The sequence below is a fragment of the Lissotriton vulgaris genome, chromosome 10 (genome assembly GCF_964263255.1).
Source record: "Lissotriton vulgaris chromosome 10, aLisVul1.2, whole genome shotgun sequence".
Classification (NCBI taxonomy): domain Eukaryota; kingdom Metazoa; phylum Chordata; class Amphibia; order Caudata; family Salamandridae; genus Lissotriton; species Lissotriton vulgaris.
Genome location: NC_141698.1, coordinates 815640517 through 815667785, shown reverse-complemented (window position 1 = coordinate 815667785; position 27269 = coordinate 815640517). Strand labels below are relative to the sequence as shown.

The window sequence follows — 27269 nt, the reverse complement described above, 5'->3', positions numbered from 1 at the left end:
TGTTGCCCGGAAATCGTAAATTTCAAGAGTCTGGAGGTCCTGCCATTGTAAACTGTGACACGCAAGTGTTTTGGATGGCGCAAACCTAGAAACGCGGGATTCCGGGTTTGGACGTCACGGGCGGAGAGACCCTAGCGGCCTGGAGTCGACTGAATTGCCGAACGATGGCAGACTCAGCAGTGGAGGATACGAGCAGCGCTAGTGACTCGAGCCGTGCCAGTATCTGACAACAGTGGCTAGGGCGTTGCTCTTTACTGGAGTCCTGGACATTACATGTCGGAGTGGAGTTGGCAGCTGGCGATGTGCTTCTTGAGGGGTGAGGGCAGCGCTGGATGCATGGGGTCTCCACTGTCTGCTGTCACGCACCGTGGGATGGTAGACGTGAGCGGGGGCACTGCTAATCACCCTGGTGTTCCCCCAGATGTTCTGGTATTGACGGTGGGGGGCTCCGATGACCTGTCCCCCCTCCGGCCTTAAACTCTCCGGGTCAGATGCGCGCTTGCTGAGCACAAGATGGCGGAGTGCTCCGAGGCAGCACTTTCTGTTTAACGGTGGCTCTCGCTTCCCTCCTCGTTCATGGATTTTGGCCTGAATTTGTTACTGTTCCCAGCGGGGCAGGCAACGTGTGGGACACTCTTCTATTGCGGTCTCTGTGGTCCCTACCTATCCTGGGGCTCGCTCAAGTTCTCGGCTCTCCTTGTTGCACGGGTCTTCAGCCTGATTCCCTTGTGGGGCTGTGCCTGTGCATGCAAACAGTTTTGATTGTGCACCGTTTCGCGGGCACTGTGTCTTCTACCCACATTCCACCCAGCACAGGTACGCGCCCTAATTTTTCCTTCTTAGAACATGCCCACATTGCTGGTGGTTGTATGCAGTGTTGTGAATACAGCTGGTTTTGATTGTTTTCGCTTACTTTTCTAGAAACTCACCTTGACTTGCGGTAGACCTACACTCCTGGAGCCCTTGTGCTCTCTGTGCAGGTAAATTTCTGTCACACCCATGTTTTATGTAGAGAGAGAGAGGGTACTTGTAGTGTTACCTTGTATAGTAATGACACCATCCCTCAATTTCCTTTCAGACAAATCCTTACCCAGTCCCCGTCCTGAGGAGAACCAATAACATCTACGGTTCGAAACGTGTTGACACCCAGCCTGTGGCAAGATAAAAGGGTGCAGCTAGGAAGTAAATAATACCATCTCTGTGGTCCCTTGCTGCTAACCCCCACAAAAACACTCTATAACAGGTGCTGTGAGACAGGTAGGCAACTTCATTCCATCCTAGCTCCGCCTGTCCACTGGATTCTAGTTTATAGGACTGATTGTTCTCCAAATGCATTAACAATTTGCTTTGTGTAAAGGTCTCCTTATTGTGCAATTGGCTTGAAATGTTACTCATTGTAGCAAAGTACTATTTTGGTGTTATGTTATTTTGATCGTTGATTTTTTCACCTTAAATGTTTGTATATTTGTATATACTGTACACACAATTGCTTGTTTTTGAATTAACTGTGCTGACAGTCTTTTTCCTTTATGCCATTTGTGACCTCTATGAAACTTTATTGCAATTGAAAATAAATTCTTTTGGAATATAAAACCGCTGGCCACGCAGTACATTTGGGCTGCGCGTGTCATAATTTTTCTTGGAAATTATCCTGATCAGCCACCCTGTTCTGTTATATCAATTGTTGAGATCCAGGCTGGTCAGTTGTAGGATCCATTACCTCCATTTGGTTACAGTGTGCATGCAAACAGCAGACATTCTACTGCCCTCCCTTGGTGCTGTGACTGAGTCCCCCCTCCGACCCCACTTAATGGAACTCTGCTCTCATGGTTTTTGGATTCTGACCAGGGTGCATCTTGCCATTTTGAGATGGTTTCCATTGATGCCCACGATACGGGTCCGCCATTTTGTGGATTATTGTCCTTTCCTTTGGTCCATTGGATTCCATCCTGCCGACCTTCAGTCATTTCTCTTTTGCTGGACTGCCTTATCTCTTTCTCCCCCTCAGGTCCCCCTCTCTCATCTCACCAATCTCAGCCTCCGACTCTTCTCCCCCACCTACCGCTCTCTACCCCTTTTGACTTTTTTATTTCCACGTTAACTCTGTAAATATGTGATATATACTTGTCCAGCCTAATCGCTGGTAAAATGTAATCCTGAGCAAATCTACTATTTGTATAAATATGTATATAGAGATAACTCTAACCACTAGTGTATGTAGTAGACCCTGTACTCACTACCGTTCCTATGCGATTCTTAGAGTTAATACATTTGTATCTCTTCCTTGAGTGACTTTACAACTTGTACATTTGCAATTTTCTCTGTTTGTATCTCTTCCTTGTGTGACTTTACAACTTGTACATTTGCAATTTTTTCTGTTTGTATCTTTTTGGTAACTCATGTAATCCTAAATCCTTCTGTATTGCAACTGGTTCTTTTGTAAAGTGCTCCGACACCTTCGGGTAATGTTCTCGCTTTATAAAATCACATTAAATAACTAAAAACGTCATCTACAGACATTGACCCCGGGCGCAAACATGGAGTCCAAGACGCAGCAGAGGAGTCGTGGGCAATCCACCACCTTAACAGGCACCAGCTTGATCCGCAACACAACAGCATTGCAGTTTAGTGTTACCTACCGACTACTGCACCATAGTCTTTGTGTAGCCCAAAGGCATCGGGCTTTACCCACACTACAGTGATGTCGTCCAGACTTTTCCCTCACCACACCAATAGAATCCGGACTCATCCAACTGCACTACCATTGCATCTGCAGTTTTCCCACACTACACCAACAGCATAGGGAATTTCCCCAAACTGCAGTGACAGCATCCGGATATTCCCCGCTCCACACCTGAAGAATCATTTCTTTCCCCTACACCACACCTGTAGAATCTTTTCTTTTCCCCCACTCCACAGCAATAGTTCCCCGTTCCACACCTGTAGAATCTTTTCTTTTCCCACTCTAATTCATAGCACACAGGATTTCCCCATGCTACAGTGATAGCATCCTGTCTGAGAAAAACCGCGCCGAACCCCCTTCTGCCCATCACCCTCCTTTCTTGGGTGTCCCTCGGGTGCCTGTACACGATTCTTTGACTTTACGCTGGTTTATGTGTCAGAGCGTCGTGACGAGGAAGCCTGGGCCGTTCATCATGCGTGAAATTCACTACCTGCGCTCCATCTGCCGGGGGTACATTTAGGTGAGTCAGCAAGGGGGACACTCACCTGTACACGGGGCAAGATCACACTGTGCATCATGGGCTGCTGATCCAGGGCATCGGGCCGCCAAAAGATCAGGTCAGATGTATGTGAGTGTGATGTGAGCCGCAGGAACTGTGTGTGAGACAGAAGAGCATCAAGGTAGGGGGGAGATCAGGGTAAGAGACAGAGTAGTAGAGATCTGAGGGCAGAGAAAGAAGTAAATTAAATGCATTGATATAAATTTCACAAGAGTGCTATAGTGATAGAGGTCTTTGGCTCCCCTATAGTTCAGGTTACCACAAACAACACAAAGTGTTGTTGTGGTAATACCACGCACTATAAACACTGATGCTGCAGGGTACAATAGGTGCCTCGTGGAGTATTACCACATTACTTAGAACTCCGCATCTTAAAAGAAAGGATAACAATATAGTGTTTTTCCATGTGCAAATTCAGCCAAGACTCTACCCAGTTCTACCTGTTGAAAAACATGTGTGCAAACCCCCATTGACCTTGGAATCCTCATGCGGGCACAAACCGGCTACACCTAACTTGGGATTCTGCAGCTCTTTGAAGGAGGGATAATGTTTTTAATATGAGGTGAGGTTACTTGGGTCCAGGCTACAACAGTTACAAAAAGACACCCTGAAAGTCTTGCACTCCAAATGATAAGGTACAACACGACAATGCTGTGTGAAAACTTAAGCCAACCTGAGTAACGTTTGATTCTGAGGTGTTCGGAAATTTCCAACCTATCCACAAACCCGTTTGCGCACAGGTCAGAATTCTGAGATGGGTCCTGTTGACCACACCCGGTAATTAGTAGGTGCATCAATAAACCTCACACATCATTAAATATTGGCAGGTCAAACCTGAAATTTTGCAGGGTAAAAGTGTACGGTATTTACTGTACAATCCAGATTTTGGTTCCTTAAGCACCAAAATAGGCATGTTATTCCACAGACATCTCATAATAGTTAAGAATGCCAATAGCTCTGCCTAAACACTTATAACGCCCCAAAGGCAAGACCTATTGGCTATGGGATGCCGATCCTGTGCATTTCATTGGAACAATCTGCGTTAATCTAAAACCATAACAGCAGTAACGTAGGTGGTTTTTTTTAAGTAAATTGATTGAATCCTCAGTTTCATAAATTAGTTCTAGTGGGTATCTCCTCAGTGGCTCCCGATTATGACAGTATTCTCCAGGCATTTTACACAAAGGGGAGGGACATGGGGCCAGTTTTGAGAGGTCCAGCGTACAAGCCCAAGAGGCAGTTTCACACGAGAAGGGTACAAAGTTCCTCTGGTAAAGTGAGATGAATGAAAATAGTGGTGTGATACCGAAGGATCCACAGGGTGTGAAATAAGGAGAAGGAGTTTTCCTTGTTGGAACTAGGGCTCTCACACACCCAGCAAGCTAGGTGTCACCCTTCATCATTTGAGCCTGCCCCTCGTCAGGTCGGCGCTGCAATACCTGACGGGCACCCGGAACCGGGGCTCTTTGTCGGGGATCTTTTGTTCCTGCCGGTGGGTGCAGTGGGGGTGAGAGGCCAAGTGTGTGTAGTAGAAGGAGAGGTAGTGAAAATTAAAATAGGCCAGTTAGTCCTCACTGAACTTTTATTATGAAGGTAAAATACCTAGTTAAAATAATAACAAAGAGAGAACCCTAACCTAGTCGTTAGGTGTCTAATGGCATGGGCTCTACTCTCTGGTGATCAACATGTTTCGTGTCGTCGTCGTTAAAGATCAGGACACTTCATCAGGATCAGAGTAAAGCTATCTACACTAGGTAGTATGTGTGTGACTACATTCCCTTACTTGTCTTGATAGACCTAAACTCACTGCTCAGCCTGTTGCTGCAGTGGCCAGCGGGTTAATTAGGACACAATTGGGTCCTGCATGCAATGGACATCTCTCCGCTGCACCTACCCCGCCGCTGACCCCGGGTCAAATGATGAAGCATGACACCTAGCTTGCTGGGTGTGTGAGAGCCCTAGTTTCAACAAGGAGAACTCCTTCTCCTTATTTCACACCCTGTGGATCCTTCGGAATCACACCACTCTTTGCATTCATCTCACTCTACCAGAGGAACTTCGTACCCTTCTCTTGTGAACCGTATTCTCCAGGCCCCTCGTGGTAGATAGGCATGTGAATTGGAATCTGCGATATGGGGTCGGGAGCACAGCAGGGTTTAAAGTGATGAAGGCAGACGTCGGCACTGAGATGGGTTCTTGTAGAAATGGAATCGCAACACATTACTGCTGATTTCGGAATTTCTTGCTCGAAAACCTGTGAGATCCTGGGCAAGTTGCTTTTCCTGAACATGTCTAGGTTTCATTACCTGGCAGATCCGTACCAGTGCTCATGCTTACAGAAACGGTCACGCCACATGTAAGACTAGTCTTCTTGCATTGGGAGAACGGAAGCATTCGGTACTTAGCGAAGTGTCACAATATATATAAAGCCCACCTCTGTTTGGACAGTTCACCACATTTCATTTTTAAATTGCATTTACCACAAGATGGCAGTTTCCTCCCAGCTCAGCCTAAGGTTATTAATATTCCCCTGTATCTGCTCCAGCCAGGACTTGATGCTTCCAGCACCTGAGCTGCTCAGCTGCGTTTGTGAAAGCAGTGGTCTGGGGTTGCTAGTTTCTAGGGTCTAGCCAAAGTACCTAACATTGCACTGTCTCACATGCCAGTGACGTTTCTTTCTACAGTTTTGCATTCTTTTATTACATGCTATCTAAAACAAACATTGACATAGCCAATAGGTCTCACCTTTGGGACCTTATAAGTGTTTAGCCATGCAATAGTTGACGTTGTTGAACTACAGATATTGTGCTGGATAACTAAACACTTATAAGGTCCCAAAGGCGAGAACTACTGGCTATGCCAATGCTTGTTTATTCTGTTGTAATAAAACTCTACATTTCCATCTTCCCTAGGTACAGGTATTGAGTGGATCCAGTCACTTATTACTCTACCAATCTTATGTTGCCCTGGTGTTGAGGAGGGGGATGTCTCATCGCAAGATCGAGGGTGTTGAAGCAGAACCGCCCGAGGTAAAATATTGGGTGATCTAATTTTGGGGTGCAATATAATTCCACAATAACATTAACCCTAAGATGTCACTGGTCTGACTTTCCTCGTTTTTCTGCGGCTTCATGAAGGTCAGAGGCCACATAGCATCTTTTCACACTGTAGTCATTTTTTGAAACCTTAAAAATAACCACACTTTCCAGGCACCGACTATTAGTTGATGTGTTCTATTCTACACCAGTGCACGTAAACAGTCTCAGTCTTAATTAGGAAGATGACTAAAAAGATCCCCATCTGTTCCTATGAGCAGCTTCTTTCTAGTATTGGTGCTTCTCTCCTTAAGCCTGAGCGCATGAGAGTGATTTATATCTGCCCAACACCGGCAGCTCAGTTGACCGTAAGGACGCCAGTATTACTGCAGAGCTCTTCAACTGCTCGCCCATTTTATATATTCAATCGCAAGGCAGTGTCAGGAAACAAACAGAGAATATACTGGGATTTACAAACTGGAAAATGAAATGTGTTACCGGTAGAAAAACAAGTGCATGCTTTGCCAGCCTATAAAAGAAGCAATGGTTTTAAAGGGACTTGTTTTCGTGCAAGGTAGTGTTTTTTTTCCAGTTCATAGAAGGGATAAAAACATCTCCAGGAATAATTGGGTTGACCAGCTAGTGGGATAACAGAATATTGATACGTGTGGATCTGGTGAAGGCTGCGGGCAGTACGTGCTTAATACGCCAGTTGCAATAAGAAAATATCATATATATATTTTTTTTTTACCCTGAATTAACAAGGAAGGGGGCAGAGAAGCGTTTTCCGATAGCATTCAGTTAGTCTTAGGGATGCAAAGAATGCTGTGGTCTCTGCTAGTTGCTGCCCAGCAGGCACTGGTAAATGTATCAGGAGCTGCTAATCAAAGGAAGTGGAAATGCGCTTTAGACGCCGCCGGTATTGATGGCTGCTGTGCCGATGCAGACTCTGCTAGGGTGACAGCGGGTGGGGGAAGTGCTGCGTTGTCACTGTAGGTTTCATGACATGAATCGTGCATTCTCTCTGGTGTTTGGCCTTGGGGGTACTTGCTGATTGGTGCTATCTCTGTGATCGGGTTTGCCTTTGACAGTAGGTATGGTTTAGTGGGGGGATTTAGTGTAGATTAATGTCGATGGGAGGGAAAAAAAATCGGACCATTTGTACATTCAATATAATTTTGTGTGCATCATCTCATAATGCATAGTGATGCTCATCAATGTTCCCCTATTGCTTTCCAATAAAGAATGTCCATTGCATTATTGCCGTTACTCTGTGATTTATCGTATACAAAGAGGCACTGCAAGAGATTAGTATTCCGTGGCAGGATCGGGCAGACATTGTATGCAGCTTGGGAACGACGCTCAGATCAACAAGAAAAAGCGTTTTGTATTTAAAAATCACAATGCGCTAGTTGTGTCACGTACTCCGAAAGGGACACGTTAAGTATTTCACACATACCTAGCATTTTGCCCAAGCAATTCCGATATTTCTAGTGCCGTTTTTGTATCGCGCTTGGTTAATATTTGTCGGTATTGGAAGTCTGCAGTGGTTTCGGTCTAGTGCTCAGCCCCTTCTAGATTGCTTTTAAACAGTCTGCCCTTGAAAATTTGTTTTTTAATGTATTTCGATAGAATCCAGCGTCCTCTAGCCATCACACCGGTCCAGCGCGAGGAGGCTCATTGATTCTTCCCCGCCGTGCTGGCAGCGCCTTTCTTATTTTGTCCCCGCCGGCTCCCCGTGTGATGGGAGAGAACATGTCCAAGAGGCTGAAGCTGCAGTTCGGGGGAGAGTCCGAGATGGAAGAGCGTTCCTTCATCAATCCCTACCCGGACTACGAGACCGTCTGCTCCGCGCCACTGGACCCCGAGGAGGGAGGCCCCGAGCAGGACCTGTCGGCTGGAGACCAGGACATCCCCTTCGACAAAGATGGAAAGGTAAACAAAGCACTCGGCACAGGGCGTGGGGCCGAGAAACTTCAGCACAGCAGGCACGCTGGGGGGGCAGGAGGGAGGTGGCCGAGCCCCGGAAGGTTTGGAGGGCGGGACCGGGCGGCTGGGAGAGCTGAACCAAGCAGCAGTGGACCGAGGGAGGGATATAATGAGACTAAAATGGGACAAGGGTGACAGAGGAGTAGGGCGGATGGGGGAGGGGTAGCATGGAGAGCCACAAGGTTGGTGGGCAGAAAACAAACCGAACTCCTCTAGGGAGAGAGGATTTAAGAATAAGAGGGAGAAAGTAAATGTTGGGCGTAAACATACCAAAAACACAGTCGTTGTGGGAACAGCGCCCGGGGTACTATAGTTGAAAAGAGCACAGTAAACAGACAAGGCACGCAGTGCATTGTGGGAACACAACAGGCGTACACCCAACTAAAGCAAGTCACCAACTGTAGCACCCTGCATATGCAAGGTAAATGTGCCAGTTTGAAATATGATGTAACAAGCAGATTTTTACCTTAAAAACAAGCAGAACTCCCGAGGTAAAAAACCAAAAGCAAGCCCAACCCACAAAACGATAAAAATGGTGAAAGACGATTGTGTGTTCTCAGCATTTTAACAACATTCCCCGTTATATTTTTGATGCCATAGCTGCTAAGGTTTGAGATTGTTTATGTGTGACATTTTCATAATTTCAATGTAATTATAAATGACATTCAACCACTACGGGATACACTTTATCGCAAGCAAAATGAAGCAATTAAAATGAGGGAAACCTATACATATCAGAAATTACACCCATCTGAGCAACGAGAAACTCTAAGAAGGTCTTAAAACTGCTGCAAAGCACCAGTAATGGAGGGGCACCTACCTAGTGAAAAGCCGTAACTCACAGCTAATGCTCATAAAATACATTTTTGCAAGTATGGATGATTCCAGTGGTCGAAGTGGGGGAAAAAAGTAGGGGAACTGTGGGCGGAGAAACAGAGGGCGGGACTAACCTGTGTGTTGGGTCAGGGGGCGGAGTCAGAGGTGTGGCAGAAAGAGCAAATATCCCAATTTTTAGTATTTGTTTCCCATTTCACTAACCGGTTACAGCTTATTACGTTATTTAATTTAACCAATGGTTACACATGTTTATTTAAGGTGTAATATGAGTTATTGATATTAAATACATTCACAAAATGGGATTAGTTTCCAATCACATAATGTCCCACATTTTAACTACATTTGTCTTTCATTAGGTTGGCTTAGCACCCAGGACAATGTGTTGCATGGCTAAAAACTTTTAAGGTCCCACAAGCGAGACCTATTGGCTATGCCAATGCTTGTTTGGGGTCTGTCCTGACAAAGTCCCTGGCCTTGAGCCTATCGCTGGTCCTTTCTCTGGCCCCGTTATTGGTTCTGTCTGAGATTCTGTCTCTTCTCGTGTCACCGGTGCTATGTTCTAGTCCTTGACAGAATCTAAGATTGCGCCTCGAGCCCTCGGCCCGTCCATGGTTCCCTCAATGGCTCACCAATTGCTTATGTTCCAGTTAGGCTCTGTGACTGGCCCCCCTATTTCTAGCTTGTCCAGACTTCCATTTGGGGGTACTCTGAGAATATGTGAGGGGAGTTAGGGGTGAGGGAGGCAGGCATAAGCAGGCTAGGGATGGACGAGAGTAGGAAGGGTGGGTTGGGAGGAGGGATAGAGAGAACAGCACGGGATGAACAGAAAAAGATGAGGCGGGTAGGGGAAGGAGCAATGGAGGAAAGAGTGAGAGAGTGTTGCTCTAATAGAGAGAGTGGTTAGAGGAAGATATGAAAGGCAAGAAAGAGTTGATAGGTGGAAATGAAAAGGGTAATATGGTGAGGAAATGAGGTAGAGTGACGGGGTGACAGAGGGATGGAGAAAGGGGGAAGGTAAAGGGAGTGGAGAGTGATTTGAAGACAGGGGCAGGGATAGGTATGCATGGGTAATGGAGTGGGTGAAGGAACGGGGTTGGGGGTTGCATAATCAATCAAAATAACTGAGATGGTTAAAAATAGGGACAGAGTGGGTAGGCTTCACAGTTCAGCAGATAGTGGCGGCTGGGGTACAGGAACTTCCTGAAAGATGGAGAGGAGAGTGTTGAAGCCGGAGAGGATGTGGTGTCTTGGGGGCGTGGCATGGTTCCTCACCACGCTAATGATTCGGGTCACAGTCTATGGCTGCCGAGGAGACATCGCAGTCCTTCACTCCAACTTGTACACAGCAACACACATCAGTTGCCACCAATGTAGATATGAGCATCCAACGCACAGATGTGCAATGCTCTTCACATACAAGGACATCTATCGACATACAGATTGGTGATGCCATAGTGGCCATATGCGAAAATACACACGGACAGCATCATTGCACTAACTGACACTGAGGAGTCATTTTCACTCAATAGCTACAGTCAGATTTCAAGCCCCCCACATTCAAACTGCATGTAGGACATATGGGATAAAACCACAAACGTTTTAAAAAGCAAGACAAGCACCCAGGGTGTCTACTGAAATCAGGACTAATGTTGGGAAACACACTCTTGTGCCCAAATGATAAATTGGAAGGGGCAGTATGCCTGGGTGGGATATTGTTAACTTCCACCCAATTATAACCTTCACCCGGGTTTCCCATGTGTGAGAACAACGGAACTGATTTTACTTGCTGGTAAAATCACACCAGGGTTAGGCTGCAAGCACAATCTGGCCTTGGCTCCTGGCCCCCGCTCGCCTGACCCTCCCCACCCTCTTTTCATGTCACAGGGTACCAAGGAACACACACCACTGCCAGCATACAGGCCCTGTTGTGTCCTTACAGCATCCCCACCTCAGCTTCTCGGAGCAGTTGGTTAAAGTAAGCACATTTGTCCCATGCCCCTCCCCCCCATCCTGTGTGTCATCCCGGGCTGAGACAGCTTCAGGGCTGGCTGGCGAAGTCTAATTGCAGCCGCACCCAAGTACTTCACACGTCTTTAAAAGACGGTGTATTTGTAAATGAGGCTTTTGTTGTATTTTCATTCACTTTTTTAACGTGGCTTTGTTGTGTGGGGGAACAAAGAGGGGGTGGGGGCAACTACCAGCCGCAGGAGAACTTGCACTGTCCTGGTCTTCTACGGACACAGAGGAAAAGACAGAGCCATTTCCTTCTCTGCCTGTTCTGCCCTTCCCCAAAAGCCGAGCGTTAACTATCGGCCTTGGCATTCCTGCAGTCCGGGACGCATGTGTAAAAGAAGAAAGAATGGGAACGGAATCTATAAAATTCAAGAAGTAGGGGCACGCTGTGCCCTCCCGATCCCGTCCACTTCCACCACTGGATGATTCATGTTCTTGCGTGAAAACTGTCGCTAAACGAAACGCTGATCCTGACCTCCATTATTCACGAAAGCGATCTTAACATTTTTATTTTTGCATGAAAACTGGGCACACAAAGAATTCAGCCCCACTGCCAATTGGTTTTAAACCCATGTTATGTAAACAAAGCACCCTCCACCCCTCAGGTGACCGTCAGATGCAGTGTGTGACATACACAGTTTTGCTAAAACGTGTGGTTCATGTTCTTTGCATCAGGGATATGGGGTTCAAAGATTCAAGTGCACTTCAGCATGAGCCAGAGCCAGTCATCTTGCACATGCTTTCATTGGCTCACCCACCTCTGTCTTGTACTTTTGAGAGAGCCCTTTAGATACTCTTCTCCATATCCCCCTTACTGGAACCACAAAGCTCATGACGCCCCAGCCACCCTGCCTTCAGAGCCCTTGTGACCCTCTACTTTATCTCTGGGGAGCTCATTATCCTGTTTAGTGAAAACCTGTGAATTACGACAGCTTGCACCACCCCCAGTTTTCTCACAAATGCATACACTGCTGTCGTGCTCTGGGACAGCGGTACATATCTCCAATGAACTGGTGGGTCCTCTGACGTCCGGTTAACTGCTGCAAACTATAGGCGCCCTTTAAGAGAGCCTGCAGCATAGAGCGATAGCCCAAGTAGCCCTGTAGACAACCCCTGACATCCACTGCCCAGGCAAGGAGTTGGGGTGGTGCTTTCACACAGCGGAGGAGTCTTTGGAGAGAGAGGATAAGTTGAGTGTCATCTGCGTATTAAATTATGTTGTGGCCTTGGGATCTGATGATGTCTGCCAGGGTGGTCATGAAGGTGTTGAAGAGGGTGGGGCTGAGAGATGATTCCTGGGGTACACTGCTTATGATGTCCCTAGGTTTGGAGGTGAAGGGAGACAGCCGGATGCTCTGCATCCTGTTAGGAAGGAGGCGATCCACTTGAGGGCGTTGCGTCATATACCAATGTTGTGGAGTCTGTTGATGAGGGGGTGGTGGGAGACGGTGCTGAACTCTGCTGAGAGGTTGAGGAGGATCAGGGCTGTAGTTTCTCCATGGTCCAGGAGGATTCTAAAGTCCAGGTATTGGTTGATGGCCTTCTTGAGTACTTTGGCTGGGTAATGGAATTTGGAGATCGGGTGGTAATTCTTGAGTTCTGTGGCGTCGATGGAAGGTTTCTTTAGGCGGGTCTGACCACTGTATGTTTCCATCTGTCTGGGAAGACTGCAGTAGAGGTGGATGTATTGGTGATGCTAGTAAGTTCTGGGATGATTTAGTTAGATCTGAGGTAGAAGAGGTGGTGGGGGCAGGGGTCGGTGGGTGCCCCGGAGTGGATGGTGACATGATGACCAAGGTTTTTTGGGTGTCGAACGAGGACCAGGTGGTGTTTGTTTGGCTGGTGGGCTTTGGTTGGCCGGGGCCGTTGATCTTGAGCTTAGAGGGTTGTGGGTCGAAATTGTTGTAGATGGTGGCAATCTTGTTGTGGAAGTAGTCTGAGATTATGTTACAGAGTTCTTGGGAGGGGTGAATGGTGTTCTCTGTGGCTGCGGGGTTGCAGAATTCTTTGACTATTTTGAAGTTTTTCGTGTGGTTGGCTGCTCTGTTGATGCAGGCTGCGATGGCCTCTCTTTTGGCTTCTCTGATGCACTGGTGGTAGTTGTGGAGCGCTGCCTTGTAGGATCTGTTGGTAGGGTTCTTAGAAGCAGGCCATAATTTCTCAAGTTGGTAGCAGTTGCGCTTGGAGGCTCTGAGTTCTGAGGAGTAGCTGGCTTATTTTTTAGGTTTTGTTGGATTTTGCAGGTTTTGTCAAGTGACTTTGTTGGCACATTCAGTGATCTAGGCGGAGAAATTCTGGATGGCCAGGTTGAGGTCTGCTGGGGTTTTAGGTGTTGTGGCGCTGAGGGCGCGTGTCAACGTTATTTCCATTACCTTGCCCTAGCTGCGGTGGAAGGAGCTGTCTTGCTTGATGATGGTGCGTTGAGCTGAAATGGACGGTAGGGTGGTCGATCCAAGTGTTCTTTGTGGCAGGGCTAAATTTGATTTTGTTGTTGGAGGTGAAAATAGCATAGAGAGTTTGTCGAGCTTTGTGCGTAGGTTTGGTGAATAGTTGGGTGAGGCCGATGTTGTTCAGGTTCACCAAGAGGGAGGTGGAGTTGGTGGCATTTGGATTGTTGACTTGGAAGTGGAGGTCGCTAAGACAGAGGTAGTGGCTGGAGTCATGGGCTAGGGGGCTATGATGTTGGCGATAGTGTTGCAGAAGGCCTGTTGGGGTCCAAGGTATCTGTATACAAGGGTGCTTCTGAATGTGGTCTTTGCGTCTCTTTGTAGTTGAAAGTTGAGTTGTTCCATGAACGGCATGGGGTCATCGTTGATGGCGATGCACCAGATGGATTCCTTGTAGAGAATGGAAATGCCCCCACCTTGTTTGTCGGTGCAGTCACTGTTTATCATCTTGTAGCCTTTGGGTGTTGCTGTGGCGATGTCAAGGTCGGAGGAGGGGTCGACCCAAGTTCGAGTGATAAAGGCAATGTCTGGGGAGAGGGTGGTGAGAGATTCCCACCTTTCTGTGGCGTGTTTACAGAGGGATCGGGTGTTGAACAGGATGTAATTGAGTGGTTCCGGGTTGTTTGTGGTATTCTGGGAGGTGGCGGTGCGAGTTCCGGTGTGGGGTAATGGTTCTTTGTGCAGGAGAAGTGACAGCAGGTGAAAGATCCATTGGTGGATTGTGGGGAGGCAGTATAGCAGTGGTTGTTACGTTGACTGGGGTCCAAAACTAGGAGCTCCTCAGTGCCACCAAAATGTGAAAACAGAATTATTCAAACACTGTTTCCCATGTATTTTATGGAGTGTAAATCTCTAACCAGTACAGCTGGGATGCTAACACATTTATCTTTTTAGGTCGAGCTGGTAAAAGCAATGCGAAGCATTGCGTCCAGCGAAGTATCTATTGTTGCCCACTTTCTGGGAATCTGAGACAGGGGTCGGGCACGCACGGCGATTGGGGTCTGTGGACGCGCACGTCCAGGCCAGCGCCATGCACATCTCCTGCCTCACATTCCCTGAAGTGCGCAAACACACACACACACACACACACACACACACACACACACGCAGGCAGGCACACACACACGATGGTAGGCACACACACACATGCACGCACGCACGCACACACACACACACACACACACACACAAACACACACACATACACACACACACTGCATACACACCCACACCCACACACACACACACACACACACACACACACACACTGCATACACACCCACGCACGCGCACGCACACACCCCCCCCTACAACTAAGCCCCACCCGCTCCACTCACCGGGCTACAGGATCCGTCACGCAGGGCTTCCGATTTAGAAGGCTCTGTCCAGCACTTCGAGCAACCAGTTGCCTTCACACGAGCCTCTTCAGTTCAGGTCATCACCGCATACCATACCACGAAGTACTTCGCTTCTCTTCACCCGGAAGTGCATATACTCGTCAAACGCACATGCGCAGTGACCAGACGCTCCAACCAAAGCAGCTCTGCGTAAGCAAGATGTAACACACCAGGCTCGATAGACTAATATAATGTAAGAAACCGCGGGAAAAGGATATTATTTGGGAGTCTGGTTTGACTAAGCACGAGATCGTGTCCACTGTTTACTTTTCAGTGGGACGGCTGTAGTCGCATGCTATCCGTTTAGCTGTTAGTTGGGCAGCAGTCGAAGACATTACAGCTGTGACTGGGCTTATCTTGGTTAGAGATCAGTGAACCAGTGACTACTTATGTTAGACATTAACATCACTCAAGTTCATGGGCGCTCTTTTCATCTAGCGATGAGCTACTCGCGCACGAAACTGGACTTGAGAGTTCTAGACATCAGGTCAGACTGAGAGGTCGAGATTCCTTTTTTAAAAACAAGTTTTTACTAAGGTTTTTAACAGTGACAAGTACAGCATCACAACGTTAGTCATTTTTTAATCAAGCAATATAAGTGACATGCATTATATCCAGAACTCCCCAACATTCTTTACCTTCCTCCCCTCAAGCAGGTAGGTCTAGTCCATCTGGTGGCTCGGTCTGTAATCTCCGCCATTATATTCCGCCTTGTAATGGGTCCAGAACCCTTCCGATAATTTCACCCCGGTCGCCAGATCTTCACCCACTTTATCATCCCTTTGGGTCCGCTTAATATGCGGTTCATCTGTAAGTGCCTACTCCATCAGGGCTGCTCCTCACGCTGCCAGAGGGGGGCCTGACCACATTCCTGGTTGTTGCACCCTGTCTCCTTGCCAATACCACTCAAAGTGCCAACATTCTCACCTCGAGGCTTTCCCTGCGAGGCACCACCCCCATCCAGCACAGCTTCATAGATCCCTCCGCCAAGTACGTCAGAATTGCCAGTACTAGCTGCCAGTATTTCATGAACCATGCCATGTGTAGGGAACCGGCAGAGGAGCCCGCATCTGCGCAAGTCACCGACCCATCTGGGTATATTCGTGTCTACTTGTCCAGTATCAGGTAGGTTCTGTGTAGATAGTGGGAGCCGGACTGTGAGTTTGAACCTGCCATTATGGTATACCTGTCGCACCTGCTCTCTTGCTCTCTGCCTCAGTGATCGCCTCACGGCAATCCGCACTCTCCAGCCATTTCTGTGGATTCATTCACCTCTATCCAGCACCAACGCTGCCGGAAAAATGTCGCCAATTGCCTGCACCCACCATGTGTGGCTTGTCTAGAATAGAGGGCTGATTTGTATTTTACAAAATTGCTGTTTAAAGAAATCAAATTGCCAGGATGTGCCAATAAGGAATGCATTTCTGTCACCATATGATGTATAACAACTCACTACTGTCTCTCGCTATCCAAAAAGTCAAGCATTTAATGTACGAAAGGCCCTGTGGAACCTTGCTGCCAAATGGAGGGGACAGATGCAGGCTGTACCATCCCACTTACTAACCATTCAATGCTAGCCGGACATGATTGCAAAGACCGGAGAGATGTGCCTCATGATGCTGGTTCCCGGAGGACGAGCCCCCCCACCCCACCCCACCCCTCCTCTCTCTTCCCCTCCCAAACACCCGCAGGTCCTAAAGAGCACTTTCTGTGAACAACAACTGGTTCAAATATGTTCTCTCAATGTTTCAAGCTTTATTACAAATGTCACAAAAATATGTTAATATTTCACTTCTGTTCTTGGATTTTCCCCATAATAAAATACACTGAACATAATCTTCACAAAAGTTATTTACTAAAGTTTAAGCTATTGCCATTATAAATTACAAGAACTTTTATTTAAGTATTAATTATTAAAAAAAATATGTTACATTACAAATGCTATAGGTGTCACATTTGCAAAAGTTAAAAGTATTGGCATTGTAAATGACAACGCTATTAATTTCACTATTTTCAAAACCAACACATAAATAAAAGATTTGTCATTTACAAGACCAATAGTTCAAACTTTCCTAATGCGAGACCTATTGCATTGCAAATGCTTGTTTGTATAGCATGCCCAAGTAAGGTTGATGCCAGAGCCCTTTATAGATGGCATAAAAAAGATACAAACACTGTAAAAAGGAACACTGATCAATACAAGTTGTCATGTATATTTGCAATGTGAAGCAAACTGTCATGAGGGTGTGCTTATATTTCAAGGATAAGAGTACCCACCGGTCTTGAGTTAAAAACACATGTTTTCCCTATACGGTCATAGTGATGCCCCTGGTTCTGTTTCCCAAATGAGAGAGAGATTTTTTGTCGATCTTTATAACTTGGGCTGTTTAAAATAAAATATTTTAGACCAAGGATAATAGCTGGCTTATGAAAATATGAACATATATTTCTTCATTTCATGCTTCTAACGAGTTAACATAGTGAGTTGGAGGAGATATCTAGTCAGTTAGCTAATAATTCCTTAGGTCTGCTCTTAAAAAGAGATTAATGATGGGATCGTCCTCCGTTCTAGAGGGGTGTTTACAAAATACTCGGCACTGCCCCATAGACGTTTTTTTAAAATATGTTTGTTGGTGTTACAATTCAAGATTATCAATGTACAATTCAAGATTATCAATGTACAGTGTATCAAACATCCCTTGAAATATATACTCTGTGTTGGACCTGTTCCTCTCTGCAGAGTCACCCAAGAGTTTTGTCTTCCTTTGCTCAACCTGTTTTTGTTGTCTATGCACTTTTTTCTTGCTAACCAGTGGTAAAGTGCTTGTGAGAGAGAAACACTTTATTGTATATTTAGTAAAAACCATTACAAAGTATAAATATGACAATATTCTAAAGCACAGAGAATTTACATTGATGTGTGCATGATAAAAAGTTATAAAATGAAAGTGTCTTTCAAGTTAAAAAAGAAAAAAATAGATGTGTTCCAGGTTCAAGCCTTTGCCAGAGTTCTTTATTTTTTCTCGAAATTGTCAATGAATTTAGCTGCTCTGCAAATGAGTTGCGGATCTGCTGAGCAAAGGATTAGTATGATCGCGGACCGGCACGTGCGTGTTCCATATTCCTTAAATTTGGTTTTTAACCAACTCCGACATTCCTGGATCAGAGCCGGGCAGATACAGATCAGATGGATAAAGTCTTGTATTCCTGCGCCACATAAACTGCATCCATCATGTTCTTGGGGCTTTCACTTTGGTGACTCATTATTTGTTGGGAAGCTACCCAACCTTAAATTAAGGTGTTTCCGTTTGATGAATGGCGAGAAAGCAAGGTCTAGGAAGGCTGCCGGTGCAAATTTTTTATAGGATTGAATTGTCATCCAGGCATGGGACCGACGACTGAAAGTTAGTTTATCGTCGGGCAGCAAATGCCTGTTGGCAGCCTTCTTTACCAGCTGTTTGACGGAAAATACTGGAAGCTTAGATTCCCAAAGTGCAGTCAAGTCAGTTAATTTTAGTGATGATTTAAGATAGTTGGCGTTTGTGAGGCGCTGATCTTCAATGCGGTAAAGTGCTTGTGGTCTCTCCTTTAAACATGGAAAAATTGGCTCCCCCCCCCCAATTGGCAAATTTATTTTACTTATAATTACCTAGTAAATGGTATTGCATGAACCCAGGGCCTGTAAATTAAATGCACCTTTTGAGTAACAGCACCCCCTGTGCCACCCATTAAATTAGCATAGCAAAACATGTCTCAGGCATGCCACTGCAGATGGTAGTGTTGTTTTAAACTGCCTTTTCGACCTGGCAAAATAAACCTTTTCCTGGGCTGAAAATGACCTTTTTAATACTTATAAGCAGTGTCACTGGAATTATGCGGAGGGGAGCAGTAAATTATACAGCAGGGTTGACTAAATTATGCGTCAAGAAAAGGCAAATCATGCAGCATAATGAGGCACCGTTTGATGAATGGCGAGAAAGCAAGGTCTAGGAAGGCTGCCGGTGCAAATTTTTTATAGGATTGAATTGTCATCCAGGCATGGGACCGACGACTGAAAGTTAGTTTATCGTCGGGCAGCAAATGCCTGTTGGCAGCCTTCTTTACCAGCTGTTTGACGGAAAATACTGGAAGCTTAGATTCCCAAAGTGCAGTCAAGTCAGTTAATTTTAGTGATGATTTAAGATAGTTGGCGTAGTGAGAGTTGGGACTTTTATTAATTATTGTCCACATGGCACGATGTAACGCAATTTCTTGGTTCATCCAGACATCGTACCAAAATGTTATGGTCTCGTACTTTTTCAGCAGCACTTGGGATTGCAAACCGAATTCAAGTCTAACTTGTGCGGGAGATGCATTATTAGGTAACGCAAATACACGTTTGTAGACTTTCATTTGAATTTTGTCCAGGAGTTGTGCGCTCTTGCCATGATGTAGTACACTCCCATAAGCTATTGTTGGGAGTAGCTTAGCTTTTATTATTGTTAGCAGGGGAGAGACTAGGGGGCCTTTTAAGATCGGTCGCCAAGCTACTAAAAGCGTGCAGTAGGACCATGCCCTTTTTTTCCATGCTATTGAGATGCGTAGAGAAATTAAGACGCTTGTCCAATAGTATCCCAAGATACTTATAGCTTTCAACCGCTTCCAATTTAACGTTGTCTATGGTGAAGTTTGGTTGCACTTCGTGGCGTCAAAGTTATAACCATAGTCTTTGTTTTTGTGCTGTTTATTGCTAGCAAGTTCTGTTTGGTATAGCGGGTCAGTTCCTGTAATAGACTCTGTAGGCCTATTTTTGTCTGGCTTAGTAGGACCACGTCGTCGGCATAGAACAGGTGTGTTATACAGAGATTGCCTAGGTGGATGAGCATTGATCTGTTCAAGGCTTTCTGTTAAATCCACCATGAATAAATTAAAGAGGTGGGGGGCCAAGACACAGTCTTGCTTTAATCCATCAAAGGTATTGATCTTTCGGGTTAGCCTCTGTCCATTGTCGATCTTTACCTGCATCCAGGTGTTACTATACAGGTCAATGATCGGCGTTAGAATGGAGTCTGGCAGGCCCTACTGCTTCAGTTTGGCCCATAGTAAATTCCTGTTGACACGGTCGAAGGCCGCCTTGAAGTCGACGAAACAAGTGTAAAGGTCCTGGTGGTTTTGTAGACTTTTTTCGTCAATCAAGCATAACGCCATTGCATTTACCATAGTGCCTGTTCCGCGACGAAACCCTGTCTGGTTTAAAGGGATTTTGGTGTTTGTCTCCGACCATTGTGCTAGATCGGCTAGCACCAGGGATGCGTAGTATTTTGCTTCCGCATCAATCAGGGCTATTAAGCAGTAATTAGTTGGATTTTTGCGGTCTCCGCCCTTATAGATTGGATTGAAGATGGTACCCCTCCAGCTTTCCGGGACTCGACCTGAGTTGCTAATTGACCGAAATAAGGTATTGAATTTGCGTGCCCAGAACTTGGGGTCCTCTTTGTAGATTGCCTGCGGAATACCATTCGGCCCCGGAGCACTCTCTTGCTTGCCTTTCTTAATTAATTGTAGTATTCAGCAATCGTCATCAGTCCGTGTTGATTGACCCATGTCTTCAAGGCTGGTGTTCATGCCGTTAGTGCTAGAAACAATTGTACTTTCCTGGTTCATGGCTCTTGATGTTTCTGATGCAGTTATTGACGTTGTAATCTGGTTTGTCGTTCGCTTTATTGAGAATGTATCGACTATGTGTTGGGCCCAATAGTTTTCAGCGATGCATGTCATGCTTACAGGTTGTGCTACTCTGTTAATGGAGTTGACTTGCAACCAGAAAGCCCTGGAATCTGATTTTTTTATGTTATGCAATAATTTAGCCCAAAAGTCGTTAGCTTTATTTCTTTTTTCCATCCAGACCAGCTTCTTATATTGTCTCCCTGTCGATCGGACTTCTTGCCAGATGTTTGGGTTTGTCCTTGGACCTTGTGCCCGTCTTATGAGCTTCTGAAGGTGTTTCTTCGTAGAGAGTGCAGTTTTTGTGAATTTGGTGTTGGTCTTCCTTCTAGCGTTAATACTAGACCTTGGTCACTTTTCAAGGAAGTCCGACCAGGTCTTTGAGCATAGGTCCTTGTCTGCAGTGGATGTTTTGAATAATTTCTTTGCGTCTGACGCTATAGGGGGTAGGGTGTTACTTGTCCACCTTAACCGCTTCAGGTTGATTGTTGAAGTTGTACCTGGTATAGTTGGCGCTTTGGCGTACCTGGAGGAACTCAGTTTCATCTCGATGTGTTGCATTGAGTGATCACTGTCTAGTGAACAGATTCTTTAAAAAAAATTAATTAGACTCAGCAGGGGTAGTGTAACTAATGTATAGTCCAAGATGGAGCTTATGTTGTGGTCTTTATATAGGTGGTGGCAGGGGGTTTATCATGAATGGCTCTTCCATTTATTACCCGCAGGCCAAGACGTTCAAGGTCCCACATCAGCTGCCTGCCCACTTTATCTGTCTTCTTGGCCGGTATTATCTCCTGAGGTTCAACGTCCCACAGTTCATTTGCTACAGAGATGTTGTCCTCGTCTTCAGGTTGGTGTAAAAGGTTGGTGTTGAAATCACCCGTAATAATAATCTCCCAACTTGGGTGTTCAAGGCGGGTGTTGGTAACAACATTAACGAGACGGTGGAAGAGGTCCTTTTTGGCCGCTTTTTTCGGATGGGCGTATAGATTAATTAAGATGATTGTTCTCGTCTTACTTTTTATTATGCTCTCCAGTTTGATGAGTTGCATGTCTGGGGCTGATATGGCCATTTGTGAGGCGCTGATCTTCAATGCGGTAAAGTGCTTGTGGTCTCTCCTTTAAACATGGAAAAATTGGCTCCCCCCCCCCAATTGGCAAATTTATTTTACTTATAATTACCTAGTAAATGGTATTGCATGAACCCAGGGCCTGTAAATTAAATGCACCTTTTGAGTAACAGCACCCCCTGTGCCACCCATTAAATTAGCATAGCAAAACATGTCTCAGGCATGCCACTGCAGATGGTAGTGTTGTTTTAAACTGCCTTTTCGACCTGGCAAAATAAACCTTTTCCTGGGCTGAAAATGACCTTTTTAATACTTATAAGCAGTGTCACTGGAATTATGCGGAGGGGAGCAGTAAATTATACAGCAGGGTTGACTAAATTATGCGTCAAGAAAAGGCAAATCATGCAGCATAATGAGGCACATTTTTTGATAGTATTATTTCATTATTTTGTTATTTTTACACATGGTGATACCGGCTGGGCAAAAATATCACCAGTGTAGTTATAGCTTAACAACCATATAGAGAAATACCCATCTAAAGGATGAGTAGTAGGCCTTTGCGAATTTGCACAAACATTTTCGCAACATTTTTAATAGCTTTTGATCGTTTTGGGCTAAAAACAAAGTTTATTTTGTTACAATCTGCAGATTATGCAGTAGATGATGGAATATGTCGAAAACGTGGCACATCCATAATTATGCAAAAAAAAGCTACAGCTGCAGAATCACATAATTCCAGTGGCAATGCTTATAAGTCACGTCTTAGTTGGGTTCTAAAGGCTCCTAGGCCAGGGTGCAACATATTTAAAAGTAGAACATTTGGATTTAAGTTTTACATGTCCTGGTAGTAAACCACTCTGTCTAAGGCTGTAGTTCTGATATACTAACACTGGGTTACCTTATTACACTTAACAAGTGTTAACTTCAGTTTGGGACAAGATAAAGATATGCTGTTTATACTCACAATAATTGTCATTTTAAACCCTCTTTAATGTTAAGGTCGGATTCCAGGTTACTATTCTTCCCTAAACCAAATGTGTCTTTCTGCCTGTATCCTGGGTAACATGACTGTGAATGGCTCTCCTGTGGTGTTTTGTGTATTGCTACCAGACTTTCAGACAAAAGAGACCTAGATGTAGTGGAGAGGGTATTCCTGAAAGGATGGTCGGGGAGGAGTTGTGCCCAGCCCAGATTACACTTCAAAGAGCCATGCCAGCTGCACACACAAAGGAATCAGACACCAGACCAACTCTTGCCTTTGTCACCCAAGACAGTTTGGAGCAAATGCAGGGGAAGAGAAATAAATGACCCTAACCAGTTTTCGGGGTAGGACGGTGAATTCTCCCACACAAAGGCTGGCACAGGTATAAATGTGGGATCTTCAGAACTTCTCATGAGCACTCTCCTGGACCTTTGGACGATTTATAAAAGAAGGTTTTCCCTGCTATCAGACGTTTGGACCTGCTTTCCGTGAGCCAAGGCATCCCAGAAGTGACTTTGAGGGTGAGCTGGCTGACCTCCTATTTGAGATTCGAGAACACAACAAGCTTCCAGAGGCTTCCCTGCAACTGTCCAGAAGGCCAGCATCAATTGGACCTGCCTGAACCTGGCTGCTCGCTTCTGCTGGAGTGAGTCCTGATCTACAAGAGGTTCACTCTAGCCCTTGGCTGGCTTCAGAGTGAACTTCTCATGAATAAAAGGTGGCAATACAGACGTTTTGGGCTCCTTGCGATAGCGAAGTGACCCCTTTGCACCGAGAATCGAACGCCTGTGACTACCTCGAACGTGAAGCTCCAAAGAGACCTGCTCTTCATTCCGACAGCGATAGCCAGTGCCAACCACCTAAAAAAATCTCCAGTGCCAACATACTGTGCTACAGCGTCGGCCATGCGCATTGCTAGACCTGCTCGGTGCGCTGACGCCCTCCTCCTCCTGGCCGCCGCCAATGCGAATGGAATTCTTTTCACACAGTACTTGAGAAGTTAACTCTTCAGCAGGACAAACCTGTTGCCTGTATATGACTCATGCTACATCACGGTCGGACAGAACCTGTGAACGTTCTCCCTGGTGCAGCAAGTGGCACTACCTGCTTTTTTCCGCGTTATGGCGCTGTTTTTACCTAAAACTTTAAAAACTCATATCTCTACTGATTGGATTTGTTGGTGCCATTCTGTTTATTAAAGTTTACTATATTGTTCTAAATTGGTTTGGAATTTCTCTGGTGGTGTGTTTTGACTCTATTGCTGTTGATTGCTGCGTAAATACATTTCCTCTAAATTAAGCTGATTTACTAATTTAGGGACTTTTTGTGGTTGACCCGGACAAAGATTGTGTTTATTATTTGAGCGGGCTTCCACGTCTTTCAACAAATAAACCAATTTGTTGCACTCTGCATAACAGGACACAAAACCATTGGTCCAACATATTCCCAAGTTGCAACAAAAAGCGAGTAATTCAAAGATGAAGCATACATGTGTCCAGATTCATGTTAACAATAGTGTATCTACAATATGAAGTAGTGTCTCCCTATGGGTCCAGTACTCCGTTCTACTGACTCATTTTATTGTTTCTGGTTCTCGGGTATCATTTCTATTGGTGGGTTTGATTGGGGTGGTTATTTCTATGGTTAGCCAGTGTGGTAGTGGGCTCCTAATATGCAACCCAGAGATGCTGCTTTGGGTTGGATCGCTATACATTGTTACTTACACCCAGGAAGTAGCCTCCCTCACTTTCCAAGCAGTTATGATGCTCCTGCCTTTCCCACTTCTCATTCCCCAGCTTCTGCAAAAGAAATCAAGACTATGTCTCAGAGATGTGCCAGCAACACTCTGTGTAGACCTTGTTTTGCCTCCCTTTTCAGGGTGATACTCTTGCTTCTGAACCATTGCTCTACTTTGTACCTTTATTTGCTACAGGGGGGTAAGTTTGCTGCCCACTGTTCCATTAATGTAGCTCATTTTGCTAATATAAAGGCCCCTGTGGGCTGGACAAAAGTACCAGCAAATAACTCTCTTGTGTATGCAAGCTTTCTCTTAATTTAAAGTCTCTTTTAAAACTCCTCTATTAAAAAAAAACACTAGATCCTAAAGTCATGGCACAATTCTGGCCCATTTCTCTGCTTCTTGTACAAACATTTCCTAGGCAACCGAGTACCTACAAGAGACTAGGTTAACTAACGAACAAAAGAAATAATGAGGCCCCAATGCACTGACACAACCAGGAGATTGATAAAAAAATGTATATATATATTTATTCAAGTTGACAACATGTATATCATATAAAAAATTATTTTAAATTAAAAAAAGGGGAAGTAGAACAAACCCTTTGGTGAGACACATAGGCAAACAATATCATGAATATAATGTTAAAAAAAACAGAAGAATTGTACACAATGACATGAAAGGAACACAATACAATTTTATATTTGTGAAACAATGTTCCTATGATAAAAAACACTAATAATCACATCTATACAGTCCATTTAATGTCGTCATCCGTCTCCACGCGCGTTTCGGCGGAAAACCGCCTTCTTCAGGAGAAAAGCTTGTAATTCTAGAAGATAAAAAACAATAGCTATATCACATTTATTAAGACAACATTTCTCTGCTTCTATTAGTTAAGCCGATGGAGACAGTTGTGACCAAACAAACCACACATTTACTGGAGGCTCACCAACATTTGCATATGGCACAGTCAGGGTTTCGCAAGGGTCTCTCCACCGAGACTATGCTGGCTAAAGCCATGGAAAAAATCAGAGTATTATGGATGGTGGGGAAGTGGTGGCCCTGATTTTGTAAGGTCTGCTGATGGCATTTGATGATTTCTCCTACTTCATTCTGCTCCAGAGACTGGGGACAGAGAGACAGTGTTTGTGTCAAAGTCCATGCTTGGTTTGCTTTTTTCTAAAGGATCAGATTCAAACTGTGGACCATATCCAAATTTAGATGAGCCCTCAAACCTGTGGCTACCGGGGTCCCTCAGCGATATTTACTAAGACCCTCTTATTTAAAAAACATTATGTGGTCCCCCTACTAGGCTGATTGAATCTGTTGGCGTCACATTTCACACCTATACTGATGATACACAACTGATTGTCAGGTTAGATGGAAATCCGTGGGGTGCAGCTAGGAATCTCAGAAGCTGTCTCCATGAAGTCGCAGACTTGTTGAGCTCAAATTCACTTGTGCTCAACAGTGAAAAGACTGAAATAGTTGTGTTTCGGATGGAGCTACCTCGACAAGAAGCTTGAGGATTTGCCATTACCATTTCCTCAGGCTCGTAACCGTGGAATCATGCTGGATGCAGACACACATTTGACAGCAAGGCTGGCTCCGGGCTTAAAGAAATCATTGCCTGTTTCTAATGAGCTTGCCAAGCTGCATTGGCTTCCTGTCATCAAGAGATGCTATTTTACAGCTCTACGTCTGTGCCATAAAGCACTCTACAATTATGGCCAGAGAACTTACATGGCCTTGTTGTTTATCTGGTATAAGCCTGCACTTCCTCTTAGAACATAACATGCTTGCCGAATTATAATATTGGCCAGAGCCTGACATGCTGTGCCTCTTGCCTTGCATGCCCAACAGAACCTGGGTACGTACAGGGTACAGCTCAAAACCTTTCTGTTTCTAAACAATGTCTAGGACCCTACGTAAGTGATTAGGCTGGTGAGTTCTGCAGCCTGAGCCTGTTTATTAGCGCCAGGACAGTTCTTTCTTGAAGCAGCTGTTTACCCTTTATACATTCTCCTTCTTATTGATCATTACAAGTTCTGTAACCCTTTTCTAGAACTGTTTAATGTTTGGGCAGCCCCAGACCATGTGGAAATAAATCAAATCTAGGTAATTGCATCTGAGGCAAGTCATTATGTAGGATCCACTTATCCTTTTGCTTTGTAGGTCCCACTTTTCGTTCTTACCTCCCATAAGTTGCGCAATAACGAGCCTTGATCATGGCCTTTTCTGGTTATTCCAAGCAATCTAATTTTCCCAGCAGTCGCAGCCTACTTCTTTCTCTCTGCTAGTACTAATTGTTTACACATAAGGTGTAGTAATGCCTACTGCTCAAGTTAGCCTAAGTTCTTGTCCCTTAAGGACAGTTCCATATCTAGTGACTTCAGATCTACTGCTGCTTCATTAGTTCAGAGGCCCCTGACTAAACCTTAGTGGCCACTCAAGTAGTGCATCAGAGGCTATGCCTTGATTGTCTATAAAATAATGATGTATCAGCTACCCCAGGCAATCCCTATATGCCCCAGTCACAACTATAGCACAATGTTGCCTCAACATGGGCATGGATGACGTTTGTCTAACCCAGGTTAACCCCAGCAAAAGATCCTTAGGATCAGATTAAGTTTGTCCAAGTTAATTCAAGGACACAGCAGGGCCAGGATTCGGCCAAGTGTAGCTTGTAAGTCATGTAAAGGTGAGTAATAAGAATACTCCTTGTACAGTCCTTTTTCATGCCTCTGTAAATTACCTGTGTGATATCTATCTAGCAATCTATCTATCTATCTATCTATCTATCTATCTATCTAT

General features: G+C 45.2%; 1 protein-coding gene across 1 annotated transcript in view; it reads left to right on the top strand.

The window, feature by feature from the left end:
• The first annotated feature begins 7313 nt into the window (after positions 1–7313).
• LANCL2 (LanC like glutathione S-transferase 2) overlaps positions 7314–27269 on the top strand; it is a 233402-nt gene continuing 213446 nt past the window's right edge. Inside the window, exons 1-2 of the mRNA XM_086941734.1 lie at positions 7314–7371; positions 7910–8212. Coding sequence (XP_086797860.1) covers positions 8021–8212 — 192 coding nt within the window. The 5' untranslated portion in view covers positions 7314–7371; positions 7910–8020. The remainder of the gene's footprint in view (positions 7372–7909; positions 8213–27269) is intronic.